Source organism: Rhinatrema bivittatum, chromosome 3 (assembly GCF_901001135.1).
Source record: "Rhinatrema bivittatum chromosome 3, aRhiBiv1.1, whole genome shotgun sequence".
Classification (NCBI taxonomy): domain Eukaryota; kingdom Metazoa; phylum Chordata; class Amphibia; order Gymnophiona; family Rhinatrematidae; genus Rhinatrema; species Rhinatrema bivittatum.
In genome coordinates this window covers 268,560,760-268,576,789 of record NC_042617.1, presented here as the reverse complement: position 1 = coordinate 268,576,789, position 16,030 = coordinate 268,560,760, and the positions used below count along the sequence as shown (strand labels likewise).

Below are 16,030 nucleotides of genomic sequence, written 5' to 3'. Positions count from 1 at the left end.
AATGTAACTGTTGTAACTGAGTGGCAATTGAGTGGCTTTTAGGAATATAGGCCTTTCATTTAAGTGGGCAAATGCTTTAGGGCAGGGGTGGCCCACTGTGTGAGGCTCTTGAGGACCAGAGTTGGCCACCCCTGCTTTAGGGATTTAATTTAACAGTATGAGGGCAATTTTTAAAGTCCTTTTACCTGGGTAAACATTGATTTACCTCGGTAAATTAAACTGAAAATTGCCCTTCTCTTACATACTTATAGCTGGGTTAAAGGGGGACATTTTCAAGCACCTACTTTGATTGGTGAAGTAAATCATCTTATGGAATTAGGATTTTTCAAAAGCATGCATAACATTTTATCCCCCCCTCGGCTGCCCACATAAATAGATGAAAAGTACCTGGGTGCTTTTAGCATGCAAACTAAGCTATTCTAACTCATTTTCTTTAAAAACTAGATTCAGAACTTATGGTAAAACTACTTGCATGCTCTGCAGGGCTGTATGAAATTGCCCCTATATTAATATGCATTTTAATTAACAGCCTGCCAAAGAGCACAATAAAGAAGAAATAGAGTATGTGCCGGAGGAAAATGAAGAGGTACAAATCATAGAGCATGTAAAAAATGAGACTAAAGAGATACTGACAGTGGAAGCCAAACCCGAAAAGATTTCTCAGAAGACTCCCAAGAAGATGAAAACTATCCCGTGTAAAGTGATTCTGTTGGATGGCACAGAATTCAACTGTGAAATAGAGGTAAGGCTCTGAACATGAGGTAATATACAACTGCAAAAGAAAAATACAGTAAAAACCATATTGTCAAAGAATGTCAATGGAACACTATTATTGCAATTTGTGTACTTTATTTTTTCAAATTCTGTAAATACAATGTACTATATAACACTTCAAAAAAAAAATACTGTTGTGGGCACATTCTCTTTAATCTTTTTTTTTTTTAAACTCGTTAACAGATTTTTAGGCATACAGAATTGTATACACAACTTCTTAAATCAAGTAGAAATTGGTACTGACAAATCATAGTCAAGCAATCAATCACAGATCTTTGACATGTGTAAGGGCATATCTCATAGGGTATACATATTTCAATACTTCTTTAAACAGGCATAGGGATAAATTGACCATAATACTGATGATATAAATTCCAGACCATGTTAAACTTAAAGGACTGCCCCTTCAGACCATATTGAAGCCTCTCAAGGTCAGCCATTGTACGCACTTGGGCTCTCCAATGATCCATGTTTGGGCTAAACTTCCAGAAAGTAGCAGTGGTGAGTCTAGTGGCCAGTAGCATCTGGGTCACCAGCTTACAATATTTCTGTGGTATTAATGAACCAGTCCACTGATCTAGCAGACCCAAGAAGGGTTTAATATGCACTTGAATGCCTACTATGTCGGCTATCTCCTGTGCCACCTACAACCAAAAGTGGCCCACATATGGGTAGAACCATTATATATATATATATATATATATATATATATATATATGAATATATATATATATGAATATGAGCCTCTGCTCCTGCACCCTTGCCAGCACAAGGGACTAGCTCCAAGAGGAAAGGTAGCATAGTATCCTGGTGTACGGTACGCTCTGTGCAGTAGTTAAACCGTAAGTTCTGTTCTCTTTGTGCAAATCAACACATGGTGTGCTGAAACCCATATGTATATTTCCAGTTCTTAGTATTGTTGTATACCTAAATCTCCATTTCTTTTCTCAGAGAGGGCGCAGTGGTTACCCCAAACTTCCTTGCAAAAATATCCTTGTGCACCATTGCAGTCCCCTTCCTGGGAGCCCCTGGATCACTTAGCTATTTCTCTATGCCGTTTAGCTGACGTAGGGGCCCTTCTAAATTAAAATGTTTAACAAGAGCATTCTGCAATTGGAAAAAGGAAGCTTGCAAAACATTATCAAGCTCAAATTCACTTTCAAGCTTGGAAAATCCCATGAAAACATCATTCCACAACTGAGAAATGAAAGCCAAACCTCCTTGTCCTGCCAATCCTTAAAAATAGGTGAAAAAGTATAACTGGCCAAAACAGGATTTTCATATAGCGGTGCTATGGGCAAAAGTTTCTCTATCCAGTCATAAAAACTTCTGCACTTGACGCCAAACAGCAAAGTATGGGCAAGAATTGGGCCAGATCTACAAATTTTACACCTCAAAGGGGAGGTAGCAGCAAGAAAGGGAAGCATTGGAAGATTGACTAATTCAGCCTGTTCCCTCTCCAGACCCAGCCAAGATATATCTCCCTCATTTAACCAGTCATGCATACTCACTGATCTAGCTGCCCAATAGTATATGCATAAATTAGGAAGAGCCATACCCTCTTGTAATTTGGGAAGCCACAACTTACCCAGTGTTATCCTCCCTTTCCGTTGCCTCCTTATAAACTTAGCCAATACCATATGCAAGTCCTCAACTATCCTAGCAGGTACAGTACAAGGAAGGTGTTGGAACAAATACAATAACTTGGGTAGAACATGCATTTTAAGCAAATTGATTCTGCCCGCCCATAAGACAGATAAGTGTTCCCATGCAGCCAAATCTTGCTTAATTTTATTCAGAATAGGGCTGTAATTTTTAGAATATAAATCCTTCTAATTGTTAGTGACATTAATTCCAAAATACTTAAAACCATTTGCCACCTTTCTAAAGAGAAAAGTATCTGGTAATGCCATTTTAGGCCCAAAAGGATATAGTTCTGACTTATCAAAACTGGTTTTATACCCTGAAAGACCCCCAAAATTCCATAGACGTGCCAATAGAAATGGACCTGACACCCTTAGCACGTGAGAGATACCTGCTCTCCTTGTGGTGCGTTGTCCTTTCGCATCGAGGATGTCTCTTCAAGGGCTGCTGCCCAGGAGGGAAGGGTTAGATCGGCCGTCATAGTTGGTGATTCAATTATTAGGAATGGAGACAGCCGGGTGGCTGGTAGGTGTGAGGATCACCTGGTAACATGCCTACCTGGTACGAAGGTGGCGGACCTCACGTGTCAACCAAATAGGATTTTAGACAGTGCTGGGGAGGAGCTGGCTGTCGTAGTACATGCAGGCACCAACGACATAGGAAAATGTGGGAGGGAGGTTCTAGAATCCAAATTTAGGCTCTTAGGTAGAAAGCTTAAATCCAGAACCTCCAGGGTAGCATTCTCTAAAATGCTCCCTGTTCCATGTGCAGGTCCCCAGAGGCAGGCAGAGCTTCGGAGTCTCAATGCATGGATGAGACGATGGTGCAAGGAAGAGGGATTTAGTTTTGTAAGGAACTGGGGAACCTCTTGGGGAAGGGGGAGTCTCTTCAGAAGGGATGAGTTCCACCTTAACCATGGTGGAACCAGACTGCTGGTGCTAACCTTTAAAAAGGAGATAGAGCAGCTTTTAAACTAGAACAAAGGGGAAAGCAGACAGTCGCTCAGCAGCACATGGTTCAGAGGGAGATATCTTCAGAGGATACTAATTACGAATTAGAATTAGGGCATCCCAACTTTGAGGTTCCAATAAGAAAAGTAGTCCGAGTGCCTGTAACTAAAAACTCAACTGTGATAAAAAAATAAATAAATTCTAACTTATCCCTATCAATTAAAAGCAGAATGAAAATACAAACAAAAAAACACACTTTGAAATGTTTGTATGCTAATGCCAGAAGTCTAAGTAGTAAGATGGGAGAATTAGAATGAATAGCAGTGAGTGATGACATACTTAATTGGCATCTCAGAACATGGTGGAAGGACAGTGCTATACCGGGGTACAAATTATATCGCAATAACAGAGAGGATTATCTGGGAAGCGGTGAGGCGCTTTAGGTCCAGGATGGCATTGAGTCCAACAGGATAAATATCCTGCATGAGACTACATGCACAATAGAATCTTTGAAATACCTTGCATGTTGGGGAAGAGTATAGTGATAGGAGTATTCTACTGTCCACCTGGCCAAGATGGTGAGATGGACAGCGAAATGCTAAGAGAAATTAAGGAAACTAACCAAATTTGTAGTGCAGTAATAGGAGATTTCAATTACCCCAATATTGACTGGGTAAATGTATCATTGGGACATGCTAGAGAGAAAGTTCCTAGATGGAATAAATGACAGTTTTATGGAGCAATTGGTTGAGGAGTAGACGAGAGAGGGAGCAATTTTAGATCTAATTCTCAGTGGAGCACAGGATTTGGTGAGAGGTAACGGTGGTGGGGCCGCTTGGCAATAGTGATCATAATATGATCACTTTTGAATTAATGACTGGAAGGGGGGACAGTAAGAAAATCCATGGCTCTCGTGCTAAACTTTCAAAAGGGAAACTTTGATAAAATGAGAAAAAGTTAGAAGAAAACTGAAAGGAGCAGCTACAAAGATAAAAAGTGTGTAAGAGGTGTGGACATTGTTAAAAAAACAAACAAACAAAAAAAAAAATACCCATCCCAGAAGCACTGTCCAGATGTATTCCACACATTAAGAAAGCTGGAAGGAAGGCAAAACTATTTCCGGCATGGTTAAAAGGTGAGGTGAAAGAAGCTATTTTAGCCAAAAGATCTTCATTCAAAAATAGGAAGAAAGATCCAACAGAAGAAAATAGAATAAAGTTTTTTTATTTTTATCATACTTAAGCATTAAGTTAAAGAATTACAGTATATCGCATATATGGATAGTCCATAAAGGTAATTACAATACACATTACTTATAGCATATAGTATTTGAATCATGTAACTGAACAATTTCGACACCTACTAGTTAAATTACAATCTATTTCAAATTTATTCATGTGCCTATTTGTAAACTGTTGTGATGGTATATCACTGAACGATGGCATAGAAAAGTTTTTAAATAAATAAACTGGCAAGTTAAATGTAAGACATTGATAAGACAGGCTAAGAGATAATTTGAAAAGAAGTTGGCCGTAGAGGCAAAAACTCACAGTAAAAATGTTCAAAAATATATCCGAAGCAGAAAGCCTGTGAGGGAGTCAGTTGGACTGTTAGATGATAGAGGGGTTAAAGGGGCACTTAGAGAAGATAGGCCGTAGCGGAAAGATTAACGATTTCTTTGCTTCGGTGTTTACTGAAGAGGATGTTGGGGGAGATACCTGTTCCGGAGAAGGTTTTCATGGGTAATGATTCAGATGGGGTGAACCTAGAAGATGTGGTAGGCCTGATTGACAAACTGAAGAGTAGTAAATCACCTGGACCGGATGGTATACACCCCAGGGTTCTGAAGGAACTAAAAAATAATTTCGGATCTATTAGTAAAAATTTGTAACCTATCATTAAAATCATCCATTGTACCTGAAGACTGGAGAGTGGCTAATGTAACCCCAATATTTAAAAAGTGCTCCAGGGGTGATCCGGGAAACTGCGGACCAGTTAGCCTGACTTCACAGCCAAGAAAAATAGTGAAAAGTGTTCTAAATACAAAAATCACAGAACATATAGAAAGACATGGTTTAATGGAAGAAATTCAGCATTGCTTTACCCAAGGCAAGTCTTGCCTCACAAATCTGCTTCACTTTTTTGAAGGAATTAATGAGCATGTAGATAAAGGTGAACCAGTAAATGTAGTGTATTTGGATTTTCAGAAGGTATTTGACAAAGATGAGAGGCTTCTAGGAAAAGTAAAAAGTCATGGGATAGGTGGTGATGTCTTTTCGTGGATTACAAACTGGCTAAAAGACAGGAAACAGAGTAGGATTAAATGGACAATTTTCTCAATGGAAGGGAGTGGGGCAGTGGAGTGCCTCAGGGATCTGTTTTGGGACCTGTGCTTTTCAATATATTTATAAATGATCTGAAAAGGAATGCGACGAGTGAGATAATCAAATTTGCAGATGATACAAAATTATTCAGAGTAGTTAAATCAGAAGAGGATTGTGATAAATTGCAGGAAGACATTGTGAGACTGGAAAATTGGGCATCCAAATGTCAGATAAATTTTAATGTGGATAAGTACAAGGTTATGCATATAGGGAAAAATAACCCATGCTATAGTTACACAATGTTAGGTTCCATAGTAGGAGCTACCACCCAAGAAAGAGATCTAGGTGTCATAGTGGATAGCACTTTGAAATTGTTGGTTTAGTGTGCTGCGGCAGTCAAAGCAAACAGAATGTTGGGAATTATTAGAAAGGGAATGGTGAATAAAACGGAAATTGTCATAATGCCTCTGTATCGCTCCATAGTAAGACCATACTTTGAATACTGTGTACAGTTCTGGTCGCTGTTTCTCAAAGATATAGTTGCAACTGAGAAGGTACAGAGAAGGGCGACTAAAATGATAAAGGGGATGGAACAGCTCCCCTATGAGGAAAGACTAAAGAGAGTAGGTCTGTTCAGTTTGGAGAAGAGACTGCTGAGGGGGAATATGATAGAGGTGTTTAAAATCTTGAGAGATCTAGAACGGGTAAATGTGAATCTGTTGTTTACTCTTTTGGATAATAGAAGGACTAGGGGGCACTCCATTAAGTTAGCATGTGGCATGTTTAAAACTAATCAGAGTTCTTTTTTACTCAACGCACAATTAAACTCTGGAATTTGTTGGCAGAGGATGTGGTTAGTGCAGTTAGTATAGCTGGGTTTAAAAAAGGATTGGATAAGTTCTTGGAGGAGAAGTCCATTACCTGCTGTTAATTAAGTTGACTTAGAAAATAGCCACTGCTATTACTAACATCAGTGACATGGGATAGATTTAGTTTTTGTGTACTTGTCAGGTTCTTAGGGCCTGGATTGGCCAACATTGGAGACAGGATGCTGGGCTTGATGGACCCTTGAACTGACCCAGTAAGGCAAGTTTTTATGTTCTTATACCAACACATCAGCATATAAAGTCACATTATGACCCTCCCCCCGGAAATGAACACCATAACTATCTGGATTTAGCTTAATCACTCTGGCTAAGGCTTCAATGGCCAAATTAAAAAGAAGGGGAGACAATGGGCAATCCTACCTGGTTCCATTAATCAATCTCGCCCTGGGCATTTTATACGTAGCCAGGATCCACTCTACTAACCTATTGAGAATTCTCACATGTTTTAAAACCTCAAAGATGTAAAACCAAAACAGCCTATCAAAGGCCTTTTCTGCGTCTAAGGATAATACAAGGCCAGAAACACCTTTTTGCTTTGCTATGTGAAGAATATTAAATAACCTTCTCGTATTTGATGTAGATATTCACTCTTTAACAAATCCCATTTGATCAATATGAATCAGATGTGGCAGGATCTGTTCCATCTTCTTCTGCAGTACCTTAGCTAGAATTTTTATATCCCAGTTACAAGATATGGGTCGATAAGAACCACAATCTGAAGTATCTTTCCTGGGTTTGGGTATCAAGATAATATTGGTTTCTGCCATATTCCTTAAGGACTCCCCTAACCCCACTGAGTTATTGGTTGAGTACAAAAATTGTGCAATGTCAGAGAAAACCTTTAAAAAAAAAAAAAAAATCAGTTGAATACCCGTCTGGGTCAGGGCATTTTCCCCCAGGCAGATCAGCCACAGCCATTTGAATTTCTTGCAAGGTTATAGGAGCTGACAATCCCTCAATCTCAGTTGTTGACAATTTAGGCATATCTAATCCATTGAGAAAAAACTGTATCTTGTCTTTAGATGCAGAAACCAAATCAGTGTACAAATTCACAAAGAATTTAACAAGGGATTGTTCCATTTCTTTAGGGTTGGAGGTAAAGTGGCCATTAGAGCTCTTAAGTCTAGAAATATATGCTTTACCAACTTTCTTTTTTACCACTCTGGCCCAAAACGTCCCTGGCTTATCCCCGTGTTCATAAAATTTGAGTTGGGTGTATTTCAAGGATTTTTCTATGTTGCCCAATTCCAACGATTGGAGATCTCGCCAGGTCTCCTCCAACACTTTCAAGGTGAAAGGGGAGCAATTTTGCTTATGCAAGGCCTCTAGTGCATGTATTTTAAGCATAAGCTCATCCACTTTCTTGTCTTTCTTTTTTATGGAAGTTAGCACAACCAATTATCTTTCTCCTAGAACAAGCAGGATGGTAGTCCTCACATATGGGTGACATCATCAGATGGAGCCCAGCAAGGAAAACCTTTATTGAAGTTTCTAGAAACTTTGACTGGCACACTGAGCATGCCCAGCATGCCACTATTTGCGCATTCACGCGAGTTCCCCCTTCAGTCTGCTTTTACGCGGTACAGTTGCCTTGCAGTTCGTGGAGCTCTGCTTCATTTTTGCCTTTTTGTGCTTAAAATTGGAATCTTTCCCAGTTCCATTGACGAGTCCCCTTTCGCGATTGGTGTCTGTCCTCAGTGCGGTAGGTAAGAACATTTTTTCTCCTTCTTTGCGGTCTATTCCCAGCATCCCATATCTCGTTGGCCCCGGTCATTGACCGTGTGCCGGTTGTGTTTTATGGTGTCATTCGGCTTTCGTCGGTGCCTCCAGTGCCCATGGACTATGTCCATCATGGATCTGCATGAGGTTTGCATTTTCTGCCTGGCGACCTCCCACCACATCCGAGGGTGTCAGCTGTGTGACCAGATGACCCCCAAGGGCCGTTGTCCATGTCTCAATAAAATGGAGCAACTTTTTGGTTTCAAAAATCCACTCCATCCACACCCACATCAGAGTCCGACACCTGGAGGTCGAGGGGAGCCTCTCGATATGCTCCCCCTCACTACCCCTCTGACTACATCTTCTAAAGACCCAGGGAATGGTGATTGGTTCTCTACAATCTCACTGTTTTTCAGGACATCTGGATCCTCCACATCCTCAGCACTGTGGAAAGACTGGGCCGAGCACAGTGTGAGATCCCGCAAGCATAGACACTGGTCGCCGTTGGAACATGGCTCTGGTGCAATACCGGCGACTGTCATACCGCCACCGAAGCGACTCCGTGGTTCAGAGGCCCCATCCTCTGACACACCCATGAGTCCAAGGCATTCCCCACTGATACTGAGATGGCACCGGTGATGCCTCATCCCCCTCTCTGTCCTGGCCTCACCGGACTTTCAGGAGGAGTTGGTCCGCCCTTCTCACAGCAGGAGTGGTAGAAGCCCGTTCCTTGCCTTCAGCAGGGCCGTGGGTTCTGTTTGAGGTATTTCCTCATACTGAAGAGAACTAGAGACTTGCGTCCCATTCTCTACCTCAGGGCATTAAACACATTTCTCACAAGAGAAAAGTTCAAAATGGTCTCTCTGGGCACTCTGATTCCCTTCCTCAAAAGAGGAGACTGACTCTGCTCCCTTGATCTCAAGGATGCTTAGGCTTGCATAGCTATCTTCCCTGGCCACAGAAAGTAACTTTGTTTCACGGTGGGGGAAGGCTCACAACCAATACAAGGTACTGCCTTTTGGGTTAGCCTCAGCCCCTCGCGTCTTCACCGAATGTCTGGTGGTGGTGGCTGCGCATCTCAGGTGCCATGCGGTATATGTCTTCCCATACCTGGATGACTGGTTGGTCAAAAGCAACTCACCGATGCTTTAGTCCTGACCATACAGACACTGCAGTCCAAAATCTTACCTCTGTCCGTCCTCCCAGCTGGACTTCATAGGAGCCAGGCTGGATATGGTGCAGGTGAAAGCATTTCTGCACCACGATCAGGCTCTTGCTTCACATCGTTGGCAACCATCGTATGCAGCAGTCTGCAAATGAGTGCCCACTTCCTGCTTTGCTTGTTGGGCCACATGGCAGCTGCAGTCTGTTACCCCGCTCACCCATCTGTGCATGCGAAGGGCACAATGGACATTGCGATTACAATGGCAGCAGGTATCCCAGGACCTCGAGGCCTGTGTCTCCGTCACACAACCTCTTAGAATCTCTGTCCTGGTGGGAGAATCTCTCCAATTTAGAATAGGGTATTCCCTTCTAGGCTGCCCTGCCTCAGGTGGTCCTTACTACAGATGCCTCTCTTCAGGGCTAGGGAGCCCATGTGGATGGCCTCCACACGCAAGGTCATTGGACTGCTCAGGAAGCTCTCTGTTAGATAAACCTCTTAAAATGTCAGGTGATTCGTTATGCCCTCTGGGCATTCTGAGACCAGTTGTCACACAGGGTGTCCTGATTCGGACAATCAAGTTGCAATTTGATTTATCAACAAGCAGGGAGGCACAGGATTGTTCCTCCTCTGTCAGGAGGCAGTGCAGATTTGGTCCTGGGCACTGCCTCAGGGAATGTTGTTGCGAGTGACGTACCTGCCTGGGACTCTGAACATGCTGGTGGACCACCTGAGCTGCATCTTCCAGCTGCATGAGTGATCCCTGAATCTGGCAGTGGCGGACCAAAATTTCCACCAGTGGGGAACTCTGGATGTGGACCTTTTCGCCTCCCTGGACATAGAAACATAGAAATGACGGCAGAAGAAGACCAAACGGCCCATCCAGTCTGCCCAGCAAGCTTCACATTTTTTTCTCATACTTATCTGTTTCTCTTAGCTCTTTGGTTCTATTTCCCTTCCACCCCCACCATTAATGTAGAGAGCAGTGATGGAGCTGCAACCAAGTGAAATATCAAGCTTGATTAGTTATGGGTAGTAGGGGAAGTAACCGCCGCAATAAGCAAGCTACACCCATGCTTATTTGTTTTACCCAGACTGTGTTGTTCAGCCCTTATTGGTTGTTTTTCTTCTCCCCTGCTGTTGAAGCAGGGAGCTATGCTGGATATGCTTGTAGTATCAGTTTTTCTTCTCCCCTGCCGTTGAAGCAGAGAGCTATGCTGGATATGCGTGAAGTATCAGTTTTTCTTCTCCCCTGCCGTTGAAGCAGGATATGCATTGAAAGTGAAGTATCAGGCTTATTTGGTTTGGGGTAGTAACCGCCGTAACAAGCCAGCTACTCCCCACTTTGTGAGTGCAAATCCTTTTTTCCACATTTCCTCTTGCTGTTGTAGCTTAGAGCGATGTTGGAGTCACAGTAACCATGTGTATGTTTATTGAATAAGGGTATTGTCTCCAGGCAGTAGCCGTCATTCTGGCTAGCCACCCACTCTTTATTGACGGCCTCTTGATTTTATGGATCCACAGTGTTTATCCCACGCCCCTTTGAAGTCCTTCACAGTTCTGGTCTTCACCACTTCCTCTGGAAGGGCATTCCAGGCATCCACCACCCTCTCCGTGAAGAAATACTTCCTGACATTGGTTCTGAATCTTCCTCCCTGGAGCTTCAAATCGTGACCCCTGGTTCTGCTGATTTTTTTCCTATGGAAAAGGTTTGTCGTTGTCTTTGGATCATTAAAACCTTTCAAGTATCTGAAAGTCTGTATCATATCACCTCTGCTCCTCCTTTCCTCCAGGGTGTACATATTTAGATTCTTCAATCTCTCCTCATAAGTCATTTGATGAAGACCTTCCACCTTTTTGGTCACCCTTCTCTGGACCGCCTCCATCTTGTCTCTGTCTCTTCGGAGATATGGTCTCCAGAACTGAACACAATACTCCAGGTGAGGTCTCACCAAGGACCTGTACAAGGGGATAATCACTTCCCTTTTCTTACTCGATATTCCTCTCTCTATGCAGCCCAGCATTCTTCTGGCTTTAGCTATCGCCTTGTCACATTGTTTCGCCGACTTCAGATCATTAGACACCATCACCCCAAGGTCTCTCTCCTGCTCTGTGCACATCAGCCTTTCTCCCCCCATCGAATACAGTTCATTCGGATTTCCATTCCCCATATGCATGACTTTGCACTTCTTGGCATTGAATGTCAGCTGCCATGTCTTCGACCACTCTTCCATCTTCCTTAAATCCCGTCTCATTCTCTCCACTCCTTCCGGCGAGTCCACTCTGTTGCAGATCTTAGTGTCATCCGCAAAAAGACATACCTTACCTTCTATCCCTTCCGCAATGTCGCTCACAAAGATATTGAAAAGGACCGGTCCCAACACCGATCCCTGCGGTACACCGCTTAAAACCGCTCTCTCTTCAGAGAGAGTTCCATTTACCATCACACATTGTCTTCTGTCCGTCAACCAGTTTGCAATCCAGGCCACCACCTCGGCACTCACTCCTAAGCTTTTCATTTTATTCACCAGTCTCCTGTGCGGGACAGTGTCAAAAGCTTTGCTGAAATCCAAGTAGATGACAATCCAAGTAGATGACAATCCAAGTAGATGACAATCCAAGTAGATGACAATCCAAGTAGATGACAACTGCAAGGTGAGCAACCTTTGCTCCCTGGTCGCATGGGACAGTTGTCCGGCCTCCGCCTTCTCCCTTCACTGGGGGGAAGTGCATCCTGTACACGTTTCCCTCTCTCCTGCTCCTCTTGAAGACTCTCCTGAAGCTTTAACAGGACCGAGGGACCATGATACTCATGGCGCCCTACTGGTCCTCCCAGGTCCTGGTGGCTTCCAGAAAGCCTTCCACCAGGAAGTCTTGCAGATTAAAATGGAGAAGATTCTCCACCTGGTGTGCAGGTCATGGCTTGGATCCATTCACATGCCCCCTTCTCCAGTTCTTAGACTATTTGTGGCACCTCTCCAAGTCTGGGCTTCAGACCAGCTCAGTCAGGGTTCATCTCAGTGCCATTAGTGCATACCATCGGGGTGTCGCTGGCATACCCATATCTGTGCAGCCTTTAGTGGGTCACTTTGTGGGGTCTCCTCCAACTGAAGCCCCCTCTTCGGGCTCCTGTTGCATCTTGAGACCTCAACATTGTCCTGGCATGGCTCATGCGTCCTCCCTTCGAGCCTCTGTGCTCTTGCGACCCGAAGTTCTTCACCTGGACAGTTATATTCCTAGCGGCGGTCACTTCAGCTCATAGTCAGTGAGCTTTAGGTCTTGGTTACATACCCGCCATACCCGAGGTTTTTCCATGATTGTGTGATCTTACATACGCACCCCAAGTTCCTGTTGAAGGCCGTGACTGATTTCCATATCAATCAGTCCATTGTCTTACCCACCTTTTTTCCCAGGCCTCATTCCCATCCAGGGGAGCGGGCTCTTCATACCTTGGATTGCAAGAGGGCTTTGGCTTTCTATTCAGAATGTGCAGCCGGTCAAAGGCAGTCCACCCAACTGTTTCTTTCGATACCAATAGATTGGGAGTAGTGGTGGGCAAACAGATCCTATCTAACTGGCTAGTGGATTGCATTGCCGTCTTCTGTGCACAAGCGGGCCTTCGGCTTGGAGGCTGAATCAAAGCTCACTCTGTGTGCCATGACTATGTCAGTGGCTCACCTGTGAGCGGTTCTCGTCACCAAAATTTGTCAGGCAGCGACATGGAGTTCCCTGCACATGTTTGCTGCCCACTACTACTTGGACAAGGATGGCTGTCAAGACGGTGCCTTCAGGCAATCCATTCTGTGCAATCTCTTTCAGGCTTAGACCCATCTCTTCTCGCCTAGGGCCTCTGTTTGGAACCAGGCTGTCTCCCTATTGCCCAACCTTACCGCAGTTGTCCCCGTTGGCACCTTTTTCAGAAACTGTTGGTCTTGGTTATCACCGGGGACAGCCTGGAGCTTGGTATTCACCCATATATGAAGACTACCATCCTGTTGGTCCTAGGAGCAAGTGCAGTTGCTTACCTGTAATAGGTGTTCTTCTAGAACAGCAGGATCTTAGTCTTCAGGAAACCCGCCTGCCACCCCACAGAATTCGGTTCTTTCGTTTTATTTTTTCATTTCTATTTTTCTCTGTTATGAGACTGAAGGGGGACCTCACGTGACGTGCGGATAGTAGCATGCTGGGCTCCATCTGATGTCACCCATATGTGAGGACTAATGTCCTGCTGTCTTAGAACACCTGTTACAGGTAATTAATTGTGCTTTACCCGCAAAAAGGCTTTAAATACTTCCCAGTGCAGTGCGGGTTCATAAATCTGCAGTCTGGTTATATTTGTTATATTTGGTATTAGTATTTTTCACTAATTGATGAAACTGTCTATCTCCCAACAACGTGGTATTCAACCTCCATGATGTTGTCTTCGGCCGTCTGTCCTTAAAATTAAACTGCAGTTTCCTAGCGTGTAGCCAGATGGACTGAAGACCAGTGGGTTATGTGCTCTTCTGCTAACAGATGGGAGACTGAGTCAGATTTCAAAGCTGACGTCACCCTAGATATTCCCCTGAAGTAACCTGAGCTCCTCAGTATCCTCCTCGAAAAGCCATTGTGGACATATATATATTGGGTAACTACAACAAACTTGATTAAAAACTTGATTAAAACTTGATTCAAAGTGGAGACCGCCAATGCACTTAGCCAGCATAACGCCGATACCAATCATATTGCAGGTGCCCTGGACTAGGGGTAGACATTAGCTTACCCGTATTTGTATAGCATCGAGGTTCGCTTCTCAGGTTCTTCCTTGGTGTTTCTCCTGGGCAGCCGTGGGTGGGATGCTGAGTCCATCTGTCTACATTAAGGAAAACGAAATTATCAGGTAAGTAATTTCTCCATTTCCTAGCGTGTAGCCAATTGAACTCGGGACCAGTGGGATGTACAAAAGCTACTCTCGGACGGGGCGGAAGGCTGCCTGTGGCCCACTTAGTACTGCCCTTGCAAAGGCTGCGTCTTCTCGGGCCAGGACATTCAGGTGATAGAACCTGGAGAAGGTGTGTAGGGAGGACCATGTCGCCGCTCGACAGATCTCGGCGGGCGACAGCAGTTTGGCTTCTGCCCAAGAAACTGCCTGGGCCCTAGTAGAATGAGCCTTAACCTGCAGGGTAAGGGCTTTCCTGCCTCTATGTAGGCAGCCTTGATTACTTCCTTGATCCAGCGAGCTGTGGTCGCTCGCGAGGCAGCTTTGCCTCTATTCTTCCCGCTGTGGAGAACGAAGAAACGATCCACTGTGGAGAACTTATCCACTGCTGCTTTAAATACATAAAGAATCCAGTTTATTGCAAGGAAGGTTTGGGATATAAAAGTACTGGGGAACAAACCTGGGATGATGAGGATCGTTAATGAAAAATATGTAATATGAAAAAGAAAATCAAGAGAAGATATCATTTTGGAGATTTTGTCAATACTCCAAATTTTGTTAACAAAATCACTGGCAAGAAAGCTACTGTGAGAGGCAGTCTTGGTGACATGGAAGTCAGGACCATTCTAGGGTATAAACTAATCAGAAGAGGCAGAATAGGGGGAGAAATACAGGGAGAAGGTGACTTAATTGAATGAAAGTAACATATAGATCTTCAGCCCTGGGAAGAAAGGTGGATTCAGCTATTTTGAGAGATGTTATAAATATGCTACAGAAAGAGGAGATGCTTCTTAGGAGAATTCTGTTCACCAGATGAGAAGTAGGGCCCATCTGCTGAAAAATCAACTAGGAATGAAGAAGTCTTATGCCCTGCATGGCTCTTGTGGATCTATGTTGGATCTGGTAGTGACAAGTGGAGACACTGTCATAGACCTCATGCTATGGGAGAAACTTAAGGTTCAGAGATCACCACATGGTATGGTGATGTTCTGTTTCAATATTAGATTCCAGTTATCAAGAAGGCTGACTCCAAGGTGTAATGAGTGATTGTATGGAGCAGTAGAGAAGTTTGACCTCAAAACAGACTCAGGGTAACTTTAGTGAAACTGGCTCATAACCACCAGTATGGGGAAGGAAACTGCATCTCTGAGCAGCCTGTAGTTAGATTTAAGCAGGATCTACTTCAGTTGAAGCCTCCCATCCAGCCATCCTCTATGTAATAAAACTTTAATGTGCTTTTTATCTAGTTCATGAAAGGCAACTCCCCTTTTGAGCCTTGGATCTTTTGTTGTCTCGAGTACTTAACCTAGAAGGCAGCATTTTTTGGTGGTAGTCACTTTGGCCCAGTGAGTTCAGACTGTAATGGTTTATCTTCTTCATACCAGATTTCATTACAATAGGATGGTGCTCCTTACTTCTGTCACTGTCTTCATTGAGTGGACTAAAGCCCCCAGAAAGTCCAAGACCGCGCACACTGCACCGACACTGGTGCGACACTGGTGTGTCTAGATCTGAGTACAGCTCCCATGGTGCACAAGGCAGCACATACGGCACTGAAGATGGTGCGACATGTGCCATGTTTGCATCAAGTGCCACAGGGTATCAAAACTACTGTCCCAGACTCATAAGGCACAAATCACATGGGGCACATG

The 16,030-nt window shown here is 43.8% G+C and overlaps 1 protein-coding gene across 13 annotated transcripts in view; it reads left to right on the top strand.

The window, feature by feature from the left end:
• Window positions 1-16,030, top strand: part of EPB41L2 (erythrocyte membrane protein band 4.1 like 2) — a 647,115-nt gene that overhangs the window by 205,465 nt on the left and 425,620 nt on the right. For all 13 annotated transcript variants that reach the window (XM_029594566.1, XM_029594576.1, XM_029594575.1 and 10 more), the window contains one exon: window positions 530-742. In XM_029594566.1, the coding sequence (XP_029450426.1) occupies window positions 530-742 (213 nt within the window). The remainder of the gene's footprint in view (window positions 1-529; window positions 743-16,030) is intronic.